The sequence below is a fragment of the Dendropsophus ebraccatus genome, chromosome 7, assembly GCF_027789765.1.
Source record: "Dendropsophus ebraccatus isolate aDenEbr1 chromosome 7, aDenEbr1.pat, whole genome shotgun sequence".
Classification (NCBI taxonomy): Eukaryota; Metazoa; Chordata; class Amphibia; order Anura; family Hylidae; genus Dendropsophus; species Dendropsophus ebraccatus.
In genome coordinates, this window is record NC_091460.1 from 32,340,592 (window position 1) to 32,357,094 (window position 16,503).

The 16,503-nt window shown below is 48.4% G+C and overlaps 2 protein-coding genes across 2 annotated transcripts in view; one reads left to right on the forward strand and one right to left on the reverse strand.

Moving 5' to 3' along the window:
- The window catches only part of RPIA (ribose 5-phosphate isomerase A), a 63,318-nt gene extending 52,074 nt beyond the window's left edge, over positions 1-11,244 (reverse strand). The window contains exon 1 of the mRNA XM_069976357.1: positions 11,142-11,244. The gene's annotated coding sequence lies outside the window, so the exon portion shown is untranslated. The remainder of the gene's footprint in view (positions 1-11,141) is intronic.
- Positions 11,245-11,754: 510 nt separating this feature from the next.
- Positions 11,755-16,503, forward strand: part of EIF2AK3 (eukaryotic translation initiation factor 2 alpha kinase 3) — a 28,644-nt gene continuing 23,895 nt past the window's right edge. The window contains exon 1 of the mRNA XM_069977222.1: positions 11,755-12,112. Coding sequence (XP_069833323.1) covers positions 11,835-12,112 — 278 coding nt within the window. The 5' untranslated portion in view covers positions 11,755-11,834. The remainder of the gene's footprint in view (positions 12,113-16,503) is intronic.

A 16,503-nucleotide genomic window follows, 5' to 3' on the forward strand; every position in this document is an offset into this window, starting at 1 on the left:
AACATTGGGGAACTAGCAAGAATGCTTCTCAATGGGTGGGTTCTCGATTATAGCTGCAGACAATATTGATCTTGCAAACGTAGTTCTTGTCGCACAAGACGTGTCCAAGCGATAGTGTTTCACAAAGGTCGAAAGGGAAGACCAGGTTGCTGCCTGACAAATCTCCTCCAAGGGCACAGCGGCACGCTCAGCCCAGCTAGAGGCTACTGCCCTGGTCGAATGAGCCTTAGTGAATTCCGGAGGAGTGAGATCGGCCATCGTGTAACAAAGCGATATGGCATCGCAGATCCACCGAGATATTGTAGGCTTCGATGCTTTTCTTCCTTTATTCTGACCAGAAAAAAGTACAAAAAAATTTTCCTCCTTGCGAAAAGAAGCCACTCTGTCCAAGTAAATTCTTATTGATCTTGATACGTCAAGAAGAGAAAGATCCAGTTCTTCCTGAGCTGATCCGGCCGGCGAAAACACGGGCAGTACCACTGATTGATTAATATTAGTAACAGTGGCTACCTTTGGAAGAAACCCTGGAAGAAATCGCAAAACGACCTTGTCCTGAAAAAACATCACATAAGGCGGAGAGGAACCGAAAGCCTGCAGTTCCCCTACTCTCTTGGCAGATGTAACTGCCAACAAAAACGCAACCTTAAAGGATAGAAATTTATGATCTGTTTCTTCCAGAGGCTCGAATGGTGGAAGACATAGGCGTCTTAGCACCAAGGACAAATCCCAAGGGTCCGCCTGTCTGACTATGTTAGGTCTTAATCTTGTGACAGCCTTGATGAAGTTCTTGATCTCCATGAACTGGAATAGGCGTAAACTTAGATGTGCTGAAAGGGCCGCTATTTGGACTTTGATGGAAGCAGGCTTGAGTCCTCTGTCAAACCCCTCTTGTAGAAATTCTAAAATTTGAGGGGTGGAACTCTTTGTTGGATCAAATCCCTTAACAGCACACCAAGCCTGGAAAATGCTCCATATTCTTAGGTAAGATCTATTTGTGGCTGCGCTGCGTGCATGAGAGAGAGTCTGCAAGACTCTCTCCGATAACCCAGGCTCTAAAATGGCCCCTCCAGCCTCCAAGCCGTGAGGTTGAGGCTGTCCAGGTCCCTGCAAAGATGTTGCCCCTGGACTATTAGGTCTGGATGGCGAGGCAGTTTCCACCATTTCCCTCTGCTCATGATCATGAGCAGGGAAAACCAAGACCTCTTCGGCCAGAAGGGGGCCACCATGATCACTGATGCTTGGTCGATCCTGATCTTCGTCAGTACTCTGGGAATCATGGAGATTGGTGGGAAGATGTAGGCTAGTTGAAAATCCCACGGAATTGTCATAGCATCTACCACCGTTGGGTTGTCCGATGTGTACAGGGAACAAAACCGCGTCAGTTTGGCATTGTTTGCTGACGCCATGAGGTCTATCTGAGGAAGTCCCCAACGATGTGTTAACTGAATGAACACTCTCCTTGAAAGTGACCATTCCCCTGGGACTGTAAGACCTCGACTCAAGCGATCTGCTAGAGTATTGTGTATTCCCCTGATATGCATTGCAAATAACCTGAACACTCTGGTTTCCGCCCATTTGAAGATCTTCTCCACTTCTCTGAGAAGTGAAGGGGATCTGGTACCTCCCTGCTTGTTCAGGTAGGCTACACAGGCTATGTTGTCCGTCCTGATTCTTACCGCTTGGTGAAGAATGGCAGGAGTAAAATGAAGAAGAGCAAGATAAATTGCCCTGAGCTCCCGAATGTTGGAAGGAAGAGCAGATTCCTGCGGGTTCCAGATTCCCGAGACCGTGTTGTGTAAGAGATGAGCACCCCAACCTGTCCCCAAAGCGTCTGTTGTTATTGTCAACCAATGTGGTTTTGATATTGAAGCTCCATGTCTTACTTGCCTCCACCACATCAGGGACTGCCGCGTTGGTGTGGACAGGATATGTGTTGCATCTAAATCCTCCAGCCTTCGATTCCAGACTGCAAGTACCTCTGTCTGGAGGAGTCTCATGTGCCACAGTGCCCACGGAACGGCTTCTGCTGCCGAGGTAAGTAGACCCAGGAACCTCATTAGAGTTCTTATAGACACTTGACGCGGAAGGATCAGAAATTGTGCTCCTGCCTGGATTCGTTGTATTCTGGGAGCGGAAAGAAACAATTTCATTTGAAATGAATCTATTAGGAAACCTAGAAAAACCTTGGTCCTGGATGGGGTAAGATCTGACTTCTCGTGGTTGATAAGCCATCCTAGCTGTTGCAACATGTCCTGTACATAATTCAACTGCTGACTCAGAAGATTCTGAGTCTGAGCCATAATCAACCAGTCGTCTAGGTATGGTATGATCTTTATTCCCTGCAGACGGAACAAGACCATCATTGAAGACACAATTTTTGTAAATACGAAAGGGGCAGAGGTTATCCCGAAGGGGAGAACCCTGAATTGTAAGTGCCTCACCTTTCCTTGAAGTTGTATCGCGATCCTCAGATACTTTCTGTGAGCCTCCAGGATCGGAACATGGAGATATGCATCCTGAAGATCTATGGATGCCATAAAATCCCCTTCTTGGAGGACTGATCTTACCGATTTTATACTCTCCATGCGAAACTTCTTTTTTACTAAGAATCTGTTTAGATAGCGCAGATCTATAATAAGCCTCCACCTTCCGGATGGCTTGGGCACGAGAAATACTGGAGAGTACACTCCCAGACCAATCTCTGCCGGCGGAACGCTCTCTAAAGCCCTTATGGAAAGAAGATGAAGAATCTCTCTTTCTAGAACCGTCTGCCTTTCTGGAGCTAGTTTCCTTGATAGGAGAAACCTTGGGGGAGGAAGAAGAGAAAAAAGAAGAACATAGCCACTGCTTATAATGTTTATTACCCATTGGTCCTGAATCAGTTTTTTCCAGGCTGGGAGGAATAGGGTTAATCGCCCTCCCACTGGAATACTTCTGGCGTCAGAAGTCAGGTTTCTTTGAATCTTTATTCTGCTGCTTGCCAGTTGTTCTCCTAGAGTAGTTTCTTCCTCTCCCTCTATACTGATACCTGCCTCTCCCACGTTGAGGCGACCTTGCCCTCCGAAAGGACTCACGTGGTTTATACGAGAGTGGTAGAGATTTCCCCTTTTTATCAGATAGCTCCTCCATGAGTCTATCTAATTCGGAACCAAACAACCTTCCTGGTTGAAATTCCATGTTGCATAACTGGAATTTGGAATTAGCATCCCCAAACCAGGGTTTTAACCAAAGCGCTCTCCTACCTGCAGTGGAGAGAGCCATAGTTTTTGATGCCAGCCTGGTCCCCTGGGAAGCTGCGTCACAGAGGAAATCTATGCCCATATTTATTTTCTTGAAGGAGCGAAGGACCTTGTCCCTGCTCACTCCTGACTCCAGGTTTTCCTGGACTTTGGCTAGCCACCTTCTGAGGCTTCTAGAAACCTCGAATGAAGAGATTGAAACTGCCCCTTGGGCAGCGCCCGCAGTATAAGATCTTTTAAGGGCAACTTCAACTCTTCTGTCCATAGGGTCCTTTAGATTTGACCCATCCTCCGCCGGCAAGACCGTGCGTTTAGACAGTTTGGCTATTGCCGTATCAACCTTGGGAGGTTCTATCCAATCCTTGCTTTGTTCCTCATTAAGAACATACAAGGTTTTAAACCTTTTGCTCAGGACAGGAGCCTTCTCAGGCTTCTTCCACTCTGTCTGTAGCATAGACATAGAAGTCTCCCCCACATAAAAGGCCCTAGGCTTTTTTGTGGAGGAGGTACCCTCTTCCGCTTCCTCTGGGTGGATCTCCGCCTGCACAGCTTTGCGAAGCTTATATATTCTATCTGCAGTGAAGTATCCCTTAAACAGTTCTTTTTCGTCCTCTGAAGTAGAGGAAGACTCAGAAGAAGAGGAAGATGATCTCTTCTGATTAGCAATCTTCAATTCAGACCCCTAGGGTAGGAATATATATATATATCAGAAAACTAACCCAGAGAACATACTCAGCAATAGGAGACCTACTTACAGGCTGAGAAGTAGAGGGAGAAACACTGCGTTTGCTCTTTTTCTTAACCTGACGGTTCTCATTATTTTCAGCAAGGGTCTTTTGGACATAATCCTTGACCCAGATGACCACGTCCTGAACATCCGGCTCCTCATTAGGTCTATCCACCGGTTTAGGACGACAGGATGTACATCGTACTGCAATAATATTTATGCATAAATACGTTGCTAATAAAAAGAACCAAATCTTATCTGTGTCGTAGATTCCCTACGGTATTCGTATCCGTCCGGGAGAGGAGTCTCACAGTCACCGCAAGTGAAATGCTTTCTTTTTGACGGTCTTTTTATAGAAGGGCTGGTATCCATTTCCGACATCTAAATACAAGAGGTAAGTTAGTTTAATAGACCTAGTCCATAACCTGCAAACTCTACTTTGGCCACAAGGTGGCAGCATAGTACTTACATTGTATTCACACAAGTGAAATGCTTCCTCACAGATGAACTCAGGATCCACTGCTTTGTAGAAATCCACACAGCAGCACAGATCAGATGATCTGCCTGCTGTACCTCTGCAGCCTCCTTATATAGTGAGGCTGCAGCTGAGACGCGGCGCACGCTACGAGGCGCCGCCGGAAACACGGAAAAACCAGGTGGAACGCAATTTGCGTTCCACCTGACATCACTTCCGGAACCCAGGTCCGGAAACCGGAAGTGCCGCGGCCGAGTGGAACGCATGTGCGTTCCACAGCAATCGGCCACAGAAAGAGACACACAGCTCTTCAGCAATGTGCCGGATTCATCCTGAGGCACCTCTATTTACCTCTACCGAGGTCTCCAGCGGGGTACATCATCGAACACCGCCTACAGGTACCTGAAAAGAGAAAAACAGGGGGGGGAGGAGGGATAGTCCCAAAGGGCTACAGAAACGAAGAAAAAAAGACTGAGGTGTGTGGGGAGGTGGAGTCTATTTATACTTCCTGGGGGAGGAGTAATAAAGATTAAAAAAGTTTACTGTTAAGTATTCATTAAATATTCCTTCGTCCCAGGGGCTCGCAGGGGCGATAATACCCCAATGTTGTGATGCCAATGGGACGATAGGGAAAATAAAGTTATTTAACTTTTTAATATAACTTTATTAAAGAATTTTTTTTTTCTAATTAAACATTGACTGGCAGCAGTAAGGGGTGACACCAATGGCTATGTTGGAAACTGCAGGGCTGCACAAGCCCCAATCCTGGCACAGTTACAAATACAGCATTGCTAACACTGAGCCTTCCCTAATGTCAGTTAGCATTAGAATAGGCATTACACTTAGGAAAGCTGCCTGTGTGAGCATCCCTGCAGCTGCACAGCGTAGCAGAACAAGCTGGGATAACTGTCAATCATTGCTCACCCTGCATCGCTGTGCTGCGGCTGCAGGGATAGGTACACAGGCAGCTTCCGTAAATGTAATGTTTATTCTAATGCTAATATCCATTGGAATAGACACCAGATAGGCTCTGTATCACTAACGCTGTATGCAGCAGTACTAGCCATATGTATCTGAGCCAGGACTAGGGCATGAGCAGCCCTGCAGCTCCCGAAACAGCCACTGGTGACAGCAGAGGGGCTGTCACATGTATATGAAATGTGTGTTGGGTAAGAAGAAGGAGGAGGTAGTAGGTATTGTACCTTGTATAGGTCTGGTCATCCAAACTTGTGCTTAGCCTTATATTCCCTAAATAGGGGCATTGGTGCACTTTATTATCTATTTATCTGTGTGTTGTATGTCCCCATGGCTGCTTTTTTACATACTTTGTATACACGAGTGCCCAGTGTGATTTGTTGATGTTCTATGTAGCAATATTTGCACCATCATATTGGATTGTACATGCTACTTCATCCTCCCTAGGGGTTTGATGCGGTGTATCCCCCTGTCATTTGTATATTTTGACATTATTTGAATTTATGGAATAAAGTGTAACTTTCTTTGGATTATGTGTATATACTGTATATCAAACATTTTTTTTTTCTTCTCTTTTCTCAAAAATACCTCTTGGGGGGGGGGGGGAAGGAAAGGTCATTGTTGTGTTCCTGGAAACAATCAAATCTAGTGCATTGTCCTGCTGACAGTCTCCTTCAATATCATGAAAGGGAAAACCTAATAGGCCACAGTGCTTAGATAAACCCTATTGTCCTAATTTCCACCCTCATGTATCAAAGGATCCTGGCCCCGGCTTGTCTAGTCCTTGTTTGAAATCACCCTGATCACTTTATTCACTTCTCATCTAATGTGTATTCCCGGCTAAACCCAGAAAACCGATCACAGGATTCTACACTGCTCCCCTGGGTTATAGGTCTATAAGATCCAATTGGGAAAGTACAACGGGCGCTGAAAAACGGCCATTCTGGGAATATAATGTAATAACACTGTATAAACATCTCATTCTGATAATTATATAGAGATGAGCGGCACTGTATATAGACACTGCTGATTCATTCCTGCAGAAGAAGCCTGGGACATAACGTGTACAGAAACTTCCTTCCTATGTGCCAACAACTGACTGACATATAGTGCGGACTCCTCCTTTACACAGTTTCTTCTGTAATTGCAGGGTTGTTTGTTCTATATATAGTGGAAGGTTGCAGAACATAATACACACCTCAGCTGCTGCAGAACATGATAATACACACCTCAGCTGCTGCAGAATATAATAATACACACCTCAGCTGCTGCAGAACATCATATAACACCTCAGCTGCTGCAGAACATGATAATATACACCTCAGCTACTGCAGAACATCATATTACACCTCAGCTGCTGCAGAAAAATGATAATACACCTCAGCTGCTGCAGAACATTATAATATACACCTTAGCTGCTGCAGAACATGATAATACCCCTCAGCTGCTGCAGAACATGGTAATACACACCTCAGCTGCTGCAGAACATTATAATATACACCTCAGCTGCTGCAGAACATGATAATACACACCTCAGCTGCTGCAGAACATGATAATACACCTCAGCTGCTGCAGAACATCATAATGTACACCTCTGCTGCTGCAGAACATCATAATACACACCTCAGCTGCTGCAGAACATTATAATACACACCTCAGCTGCTGCAGAACATGATAATACACACCTCAGCTGCTGCAGAACATCATATAACACCTCAGCTGCTGCAGAACATGATAATACACCTCAGCTGCTGCAGAACATCATATTACACCTCAGCTGCTGCAGAAAAATGATAATACACCTCAGCTGCTGCAGAACATTATAATATACACCTTAGCTGCTGCAGAACATGATAATACCCCTCAGCTGCTGCAGAACATGGTAATACACACCTCAGCTGCTGCAGAACATTATAATATACACCTCAGCTGCTGCAGAACATGATAATACACACCTCAGCTGCTGCAGAACATGATAATACACCTCAGCTGCTGCAGAACATCATAATGTACACCTCTGCTGCTGCAGAACATCATAATACACACCTCAGCTGCTGCAGAACATTATAATACACACCTCAGCTGCTGCAGAACATGATAATACACACCTCAGCTGCTGCAGAACATCATATAACACCTCAGCTGCTGCAGAACATGATAATATACACCTCAGCTGCTGCAGAACATCATATTACACCTCAGCTGCTGCAGAAAAATGATAATACACCTCAGCTGCTGCAGAACATTAAAATATACACCTTAGCTGCTGCAGAACATGATAATACCCCTCAGCTGCTGCAGAACATGGTAATACACACCTCAGCTGCTGCAGAACATTATAATATACACCTCAGCTGCTGCAGAACATGATAATACACACCTCAGCTGCTGCAGAACATGATAATACACCTCAGCTGCTGCAGAACATCATAATGTACACCTCTGCTGCTGCAGAACATCATAATACAGGGCTCCAGATGGCGACCAAAATGGTCGCCAATGCGACTGACATTTTGCAAATGGCGCCCAGATTTATTAATCTGGGCGCCATTTGCGACTGGCCCCGGCGGCAGCGCGCTGTCTCTTTAAGATGCGCGGCTGATGCGCGGCTGCCGGGGATGTCCCGTCCTATCCCCGGCAGCGCGGCGCATCAGTGAGCTGCCTGGGGCCCTGACTTCCGGCACAGGAAGCGCGCGTCAGAGACGCTTCCTGTGTCAGAAGTCACAGCCCCGGCGTACAGGGAGCTCACTGATGCGCCGCGCTGCCGGGGATAGGACGGGACACCCCCGGCAGCCGCACATCAGCCGGGGACAGCGTCCGAAGAAGAAGAGGATCGCCGGGGGAGCGGGTTGTCAGGTGAGTTTGTGTGTTTGTTTTTTTTAAATATTGCTTAGCATAGAGGAAAGGGGGGGCATCTATAATGGGGGGAGAAGAGGGGCCATATTCAAGGGGGGGAGAGGGGGCTATCTATAAGGGGAGGGGGTATCTATAAGGGGGGGAGAAGAGGGGGCATCTATAATGGGGGGGAGAGGGGGCATCTATAAGGGGAGGGGGTATCTATAAGGGGGGGAGAAGAGGGGGCATCTATAATGGGGGGGGAGAGGGGGCATCTATAAGGGGAGGGGGTATCTATAAGGGGGGGAGAAGAGGGGGCATCTATAATGGGGGGGAGGAGGGGGCATCTATAATGGGGGTAGAGAGGGTCATCTATAAGGGGAGGGGGTATCTATAAGGGGGGGAGAAGAGGGGGCATCTATAATGGGGGGGGAGAGGGGGCATCTATAAGGGGAGGGGGTATCTATAAGGGGGGGAGAAGAGGGGGCATCTATAATGGGGGGGAGGAGGGGGCATCTATAATGGGGGGGAGGAGGGGGCATCTATAAGGGGAGGGGGTATCTATAAGGGGGGGAGAAGAGGGGGCATCTATAATGGGGGGGAGAGGGGGCATCTATAATGGGGGTAGAGAGGGTCATCTATAAGGGGAGGGGGCATCTATAATGGGGGGGAGGTGGGGGCATCTATAATGGGGTGGAGGAGGGGGCATCTATAATGGGGGTAGAGGGGGTCATCTATAAAAGGAGGGGGTCATCTATAAGGGGAGGGGGCCATCTATAAGTGTAGGGCAAACTGGCTGCAGACACTGGGAGATAGATATATGCACAATTATTATCAGGGCCCCTCAGGTGTCTGTATTGTAGGGGGTCACTTGCATTAGTCACTAGGTGAGAGATATATCTATCTATATACACATCTTGTGGGGGGGGTCACTATGGCTGCAGTCATAAGTCTAGCTCAGTATGTATAGACTGTTGCAAGCTTTTAAAGGGAACCTGTCACCCCCGGTGCCGGGGTGACAGGCTCCCAACCCCCCGTTAGAACCCCCTATACTCACCTCATCGCGCCGGGTCCCGCTTCTGAAGATGGTCAGGTCACGGAGATCTCAGCCGCTGCAGCCCGGCGCGCACACTGAGAGATGAGTCCAATGCTCATAGAGAATGATGGAGCGCTGGACTCTCCCGTCATTCTCTATGAGCGTTGGACTCATCTCTCAGTGTGCGCGCCGGGCTGCAGCGGCTGAGATCTCCGTGACCCGACCATCTTCAGAAGCGGGGTGAAGATGAGGTGAGTATAGGGGGTTCTAACGGGGGGTTGGGAGCCTGTCACCCCGGCACGGAGGTCGACAGGTTCCCTTTAAGTTCAAGTTCAGAAGAGTAAGCCTCATTAAAAGGCTAGCCAAGTGAAGCTGAAGTACTGAGTCAGACTGTATATGGTTGTCAAGTTGCAAGTTTCCATGTTGAACGTTTTCAAACTAAGAAAAGAAAGGATCTAAAGGAGGAGGATGCTGCCGTGGCCTCTGCACACAGTAAGTCCCATGTAACATAACATTAATTTTACATGGTTTAAAATGTTGGCGACCAAATATTCTATTTGGCGCCTAAATTTTTCAGGTTAGGAGCCAATGGCTCCTAGGTAAATTTTTTAGTCTGGAGCCCTGTAATACAAACCTCAGCTGCTGCAGAACATTATAATACACACCTCAGCTGCTGCAGAACATGATAATACACACCTCAGCTGCTGCAGAACATGATAATACACCTCAGCTGCTGCAGAACATAATAATGTACACCTCTGCTGCTGCAGAACATCATATTACACCTCAGCTGCTGCAGAACATCATAATACACACCTCAGCTGCTGCAGAACATCATACTACACACCTTAGCTGCTGCAGAACATCATACTACACCTCAGCTGCTGCAGAACATCATACTACACCTCAGCTGCTGCAGAACATCATAATACACACCTCAGCTGCTGCAGAACATCATACTACACACCTTAGCTGCTGCAGAACATCATACTACACCTCAGCTGCTGCAGAACATCATACTACACCTCAGCTGCTGCAGAACATCATAATACACACCTCAGCTGCTGCAGAACATCATACTACACCTCAGCTGCTGCAGAACATCATACTACACCTCAGCTGCTGCAGAACATCATACTACACCTCAGCTGCTGCAGAACATCATAATACACCTCAGCTGCTGCAGAACATACTACACCTCAGCTGCTGCAAACAAATGATAATAGACCTCAGCTGCTGCAGAACATCATATTACACCTCAGCTGCTGCAGAACATCATATTACACCTCAGCTGCTGCAGAACATCATAATACACCTCAGCTGCTGCAGAACATACTACACCTCAGCTGCTGCAAACAAATGATAATACACCTCAGCTGCTGCAGAACATTAAAATATACACCTTAGCTGCTGCAGAACATGATAATACCCCTCAGCTGCTGCAGAACATGGTAATACACACCTCAGCTGCTGCAGAACATTATAATATACACCTCAGCTGCTGCAGAACATAATAATGTACACCTCTGCTGCTGCAGAACATCATATTACACCTCAGCTGCTGCAGAACATCATAATACACACCTCAGCTGCTGCAGAACATTATACTACACACCTCAGCTGCTGCAGAACCTCATACTACACCTCAGCTGCTGCTGAACATCATAATACACCTCAGCTGCTGCAGAACAAGATAATACACCTCAGCTGCTGCAGAACATCATAATACACCTCAGCCGGTGCAGAACATCATACCCTATACTACAGCTACTATTTAATCGGGATTTCCCCTTCATTACAGTGAAAGGCATAATCCCATAGAGAAGAGCCCCCTCTACAATACGTGTCACATACATTTACTTGTCACAACTGGAATATTCTGGAATTCCCCGCTAGGTTTCTGCATCACACTGGTGAAGGAGGGGTTAACAGTGACGTCGTTTATTTTGAGAACTTTGACTCCATGTGACCCGTAGCCCCGCCCCCTGGCGGTCTCCCCACACTGCCATAACTCAATGGCGGCGCTTGAGACACTCAAAACCAGCCACGTATCTATTGCAGCTGTTAGCCAATCACAGCCCTGCCTCCCATCAGCGTCCCGCCTCCTCTCTCTGTTGACGTTATCAATAACCAATCACGAGGGACCCACTCACTAAAACTATTGCCCAATCAGCGTAAGGGGAAATAAGGCAACTCCTTCCATTGGCTGTCGTGATTTGGAAAAAAGTTAGTAAACAGAGGGAAGCAATGGAAGAACGTGATTGGCTGATAGGTCTGGGGACATCCCATGAGGCCTTGCGCGCTCCACCAATAGCGACGGGCTAAGTTTGTTAGTGGGTGGAGGCGCTGAGCAGTGAGTGACAGATTGTAGAAGCAATGGGAGAACGATGTGTCATCTCTGCTGTTGTGATTGGCTGTTGCGCTGTCAGAGGCGGGACCTATGTCTGCACACTCGTCTATAGCTATAAAGGTGTCATGGCGGCGCGGAGGGTGGACGTGTAATGAAGTGGTGACGCTTGGTGCTGCGGGTCAGATGTTCGCTTGGCCATGGCGGGCCGGGGCCTGTGCTGCTGCTGGCTCGGCTTCTCTCTGACTGCGGTGCTGCTGTTTAGAGCGGCGGCTGCCGGGCTGGTGGAGCAGGGCGCTCCGGGGAGAGAAGCGGGATACCCCTGGGAGGAGCAGGACGAGCGCAGCAGCAGCAGCCTCAGTTCTCTGGCGCCGGGACTCGGGGCTGCCGCAGCCTTCCCAGCCGGAGATGTGATCGTGGAGGATGATGAGTCCGGGGCGGAGCAGGAGGAGAGCGGCCGGGAGGAGAGCAGACCCAGGTGACTGCAGCGGCGGGGACTGTCCCCTCCGGCCATCCGTACACTGCCGCTTATATTGGGGGGCGGCATGGCATGGGGATTAGGATTGTCCCCTCCGGCCATCCGTACACTGTGCCGCTTATATTGGGGGGCGGCATGGGGATTAGGATTGTCCCCTCCGGCCATCCGTACACTGTGCCGCTTATATTGGGGGGCGGCATGGCATGGTGATTAGGATTGTCCCCTCCGGCCATCCGTACACTGTGCCGCTTATATTGGGGGGCGGCATGGGGATGAGGATTGTCCCCTCCGGCCATCCGTACACTGTGCCGCTTATATTGGGGGGCGGCATGGCATGGGGATGAGGATTGTCCCCTCCGGCCATCCGTACACTGCCGCTTATATTGGGGGACGGCATGGCATGGGGGTGAATAGTGTTATATAGAGTATAATGCCACACTAATCCCCATCTCAGCAGGATGCTGGGACCTGTAGTTCTCTCCCCTGGTGGGGCTGACATGTTTGACATCCTCAACTACTCAGTAACATGCATGCAAGCCCCCTCATGTGCCCACCTGATGCCAGGTAATATGTATGCAAGCCCCCTCATGTGCCCACCTGATGCCAGGTAATATGTATGCAAGCCCCCTCATGTGCCCACCTGATGCCAGGTAATATGTATGCAAGCCCCCTCATGTGCCCACCTGATGCCAGGTAATATGTATGCAAGCCCCCTCATGTGCCCACCTGATGCCAGGTAATATGTATGCAAGCCCCCTCATGTGCCCACCTGATGCCAGGTAATAGCATAGATGCAAGCCCCCTCCTGTGCCCACCTGATGCCAGGTAATATGTATGCAAGCCCCCTCATGTGCCCACCTGATGTCAGTTAATAGCATAGATGCAAGCCCCCTCCTGTGCCCAGCTGATGCCAGGTAGTAACATGGATGCCTGCCCCCCCTGTGCCCACCTGTTGCCAGGTAATAACATGCCTGCAAGCCCCCTCCTGTGCCCACCTTTGCCAGGTAATAACATGCCTGCAAGCCCCCTCCTGTGCCCACCTTTGCCAGGTAATAACATGCCTACAAGCCCCCTCCTGATGCCAGGTAATAACATGCCTACAAGCCCCCTCCTGTGTCCCCCTGGTGCCAGGTAATAACATGGATGCAAGCACTGTCCTGTGCCCACCTGATGCCAGGTAATAACATGGATGCAAGCACTGTCCTGTGCCCCCCTGGTGCCAGGTAATAACATGGATGCAAGCACTGTCCTGTGCCCACCTGATGCCAGGTAATAACATGCCTACAAGCCCCCTCCTGTGCCCTCCTGATGCCAGGTACCACCGAGCCACCTACAAAGCCCAGTGTCCTAGAGCTTCTTTCCAGTATAGATAGCAGCAGAAGTAGACATTTTCTCTAGACCAGGGCATGCAGGGAGTTGTAGTCTCTTTAAAGCTAAAACAGAGATGCGGAACCTTCTGCACTCCAGTTGTTGCAAAACTACAATTTCCATCATGCCAGGACAGCCAAAGCTTTAGCTTCAGCTGTACAGGCATGATGGGAATTGAAGTTTTGCAACAGCTGTAGGGCCGCAGGTTCCCCATCCCTGAACTAAAGAGTCCTAATATGGATACCAAAGTGCCCGACACTACAAGGGGCAGAAGTATTTCTGTGTCGCCTTCACCTGTACAGTATGGCACGGCAGCAGACAGTTCTGTAGTCTCATGGTCCTTAACTCACACCAACCCATGATCTCCAGTCTGTGGCCGCTAGCTGATCAGTGACAACTCCCAACATGCCTAGACAGCTCCCCCATGATCTCCAGTCTATGGGTCTCTACCTGTTTAGGGACTACTCCTCCCAGCATGCCTAGACAGCTCACCCATCATCTCCTATCGGTGACTCTATAGCTGGTAAGAGACAAGTCCCAACATGTCATGACAGTCCACTCATGGTCTCCAGCCTGTGGCCTTTTAGGTGGCCAGAGACCACAACTCCCAGCAAGTCCCGATAGCTGACTCAGTGTCAGACCTGTGAGGGTATGCTGGGAGTTGTAGTCTCTGAACAGCAAAAGAGCCTCAAGGAACCAAGTAAAGAGAACTCCCATAGATCTCAATAGGAAACAACCCAAAAAGTTACACACCAGCTATAAAGCTCTAGTCATACTGGGATTCTGCCTTCTGTATTGATTACATTGGCAGACATTGTTTTACATAGACCGGGGCATGCTGGGAATTATAGTTGCATCTCAGTGTTCCAGGTACAACAAGGTGCAGACCTATTGTACCTCACCACCCCTAAAGCCCAGGAGATCTATCGTCTCCAGCTGTAGTAGCTGTCAGGGCATGCTGGGAGTTGTACTCTTAGTTGTACTCGGAAGCCACAGGTTCACCTGTGCCCTTGCTGGTCAGAGACTCCGACTCCCATCATCCGTGCTTGGCTTTGTAGTCACTCATTAGCCAGAAGGTTATGATTTGGAGATCCCCTATAGCAGGAGGCAATGACTTCCCCCATAGATAACCCAAAAAGTTAGGTGCCAGCTGAGCTGTTGGCATACATGGAGTGTTGGTAAACCACTGGGTTCAGATCGCTCTTACTGGCTTCCTTTGCAGCCTATGTCTATCAGGGCTTGCTGGGAGTTGTAGTCTCGGTAATCACAGTTTAGGACTCTCATCTGTTATTCCGCCATCTGCTAGTCCAGAATGTATATAGAACCTGAGCTTTGTGTTTTGGGCTGGCATCCTTTCTCTTGTTTCTCTGCGGGTCTCCTCCATATATTTTCCATCTTTCCTGTATTTCCAGCTCCCCGTCACTGCCTCGTCCCCTTACGGTCTGTACACAACTAATATTTGCTCAGGTCACGCGTCTTGGCGCAGCGTTTCCATTGTCTGCGCCTAGAGTACTGTCACCTGTTTTGGGTACATCCTAATCCTCACATCCGTCAGTGCCGGGAGGCAGTCCCATGTAAATCTATGGGATTATATTCCGCACAGTTTATGGTACAACACATATATTTTTCTCTTTTACAATTCCTTGCCATCGCTGCGGCTGCTGCGCTGTGTGATCCTGGCTATTTCTGCTCTCACGTCCGCCCCTGGGGGGCAATTATATGACACGATCTCCGAGGAGGGATGCGGTGGGAATTGTCACCTCGCTGCTGCTTTTACTCTAGCAACCGCTTCAGTACATCATCACTCATGGTGTACAATCCTGCTTTCCTGGAGTCCTGAATGGTGTGTGCTTGTGTGTACAGCAGTATGGGGGGATATATATTGCCCCACTGCAGGAGGTTTAATTATCATAGACAAGCCCTGTAACATGACAGCTGCCGGGGGTCCTGGCTCCTGAGACCCCCAGACAACACATGTAGGTGCAGCGGCCTCTACAGGGTAAGTGTGGTATTGCATACCAGTCTGCCAAAGTAAGTGTCACTGCAAGTGGAGTGGCAGACCCCTGAATAAATAATCCCCAGGCTGTAGGATGTCGTCACATCTGATCTGCTACCAAACCCCATAAACATACAGTGAGATCCCATTAGTTCTGCATTACTCATAGGTTTCCATTGTGGATATGTGAATGTAAATAAAGAGGACGGCCTAGAATCCATATTGCAGGTCACTGTCTGCAGGCTTGTCTAATAACGTCTACATTACAGAGACGTTGCATTCAGTGGTTCTGTAATTTAGGGTAGCTTCACACACGCCGTATCACAGCGGATTTTATGCTGCAGCATATTTGATCTAAATAACTGAACACGCCATCATTTCTGCTGCAGATCCTGTACGTGTGAACGCACCCTTACAGTGGATCTGACCCATGTGACAGGAGCGTGAGGGTCGAGCACCTACAGGAAGTTACTTGGTTACAAAGTTCTGACACTTGTAGATGGTTACATGGCCGTCTTGGGCCGATAAGGAGATGAGGCATCGGTGGGTTAAAGGAATTTTAATGGCACCTAAACCCTTCATATCTATATAATCCCTTTTTTAACAAGCTTGTCACCACTGTAAAATGTAGGTCACTGGCGGCCGTCACTTGCCGCATCATAGCAGCTGTGATCAGCGGTGTGTGGGGGACTACCAATATGTTGATTCTGGTAGTTAACCCCTTGAGTTAAAGATGGTTGCAGCACTGTACAGGTGAGGGACCCCCCTTGTAGTAGTGGTTATCAGAGGCAGCCCTACACATAACTGCATATAAGTGCGTGTTCCTATCTCTGTGAACAAATATGTCATGTTAAAAGGGAGGGGGGGAGTGAAATTAAAATCCATGCGTGAAGCAAAAAAGTAAGAAAAAAAATATTATATAAACAATTTTAATTTAAAATCAACGTATAACATAAGGCCACCCCTGAATATTTGGTGTCCTTGTGTAATCACTTACAGCTAATGTATGCAGGTGCAAAGTGGTTAA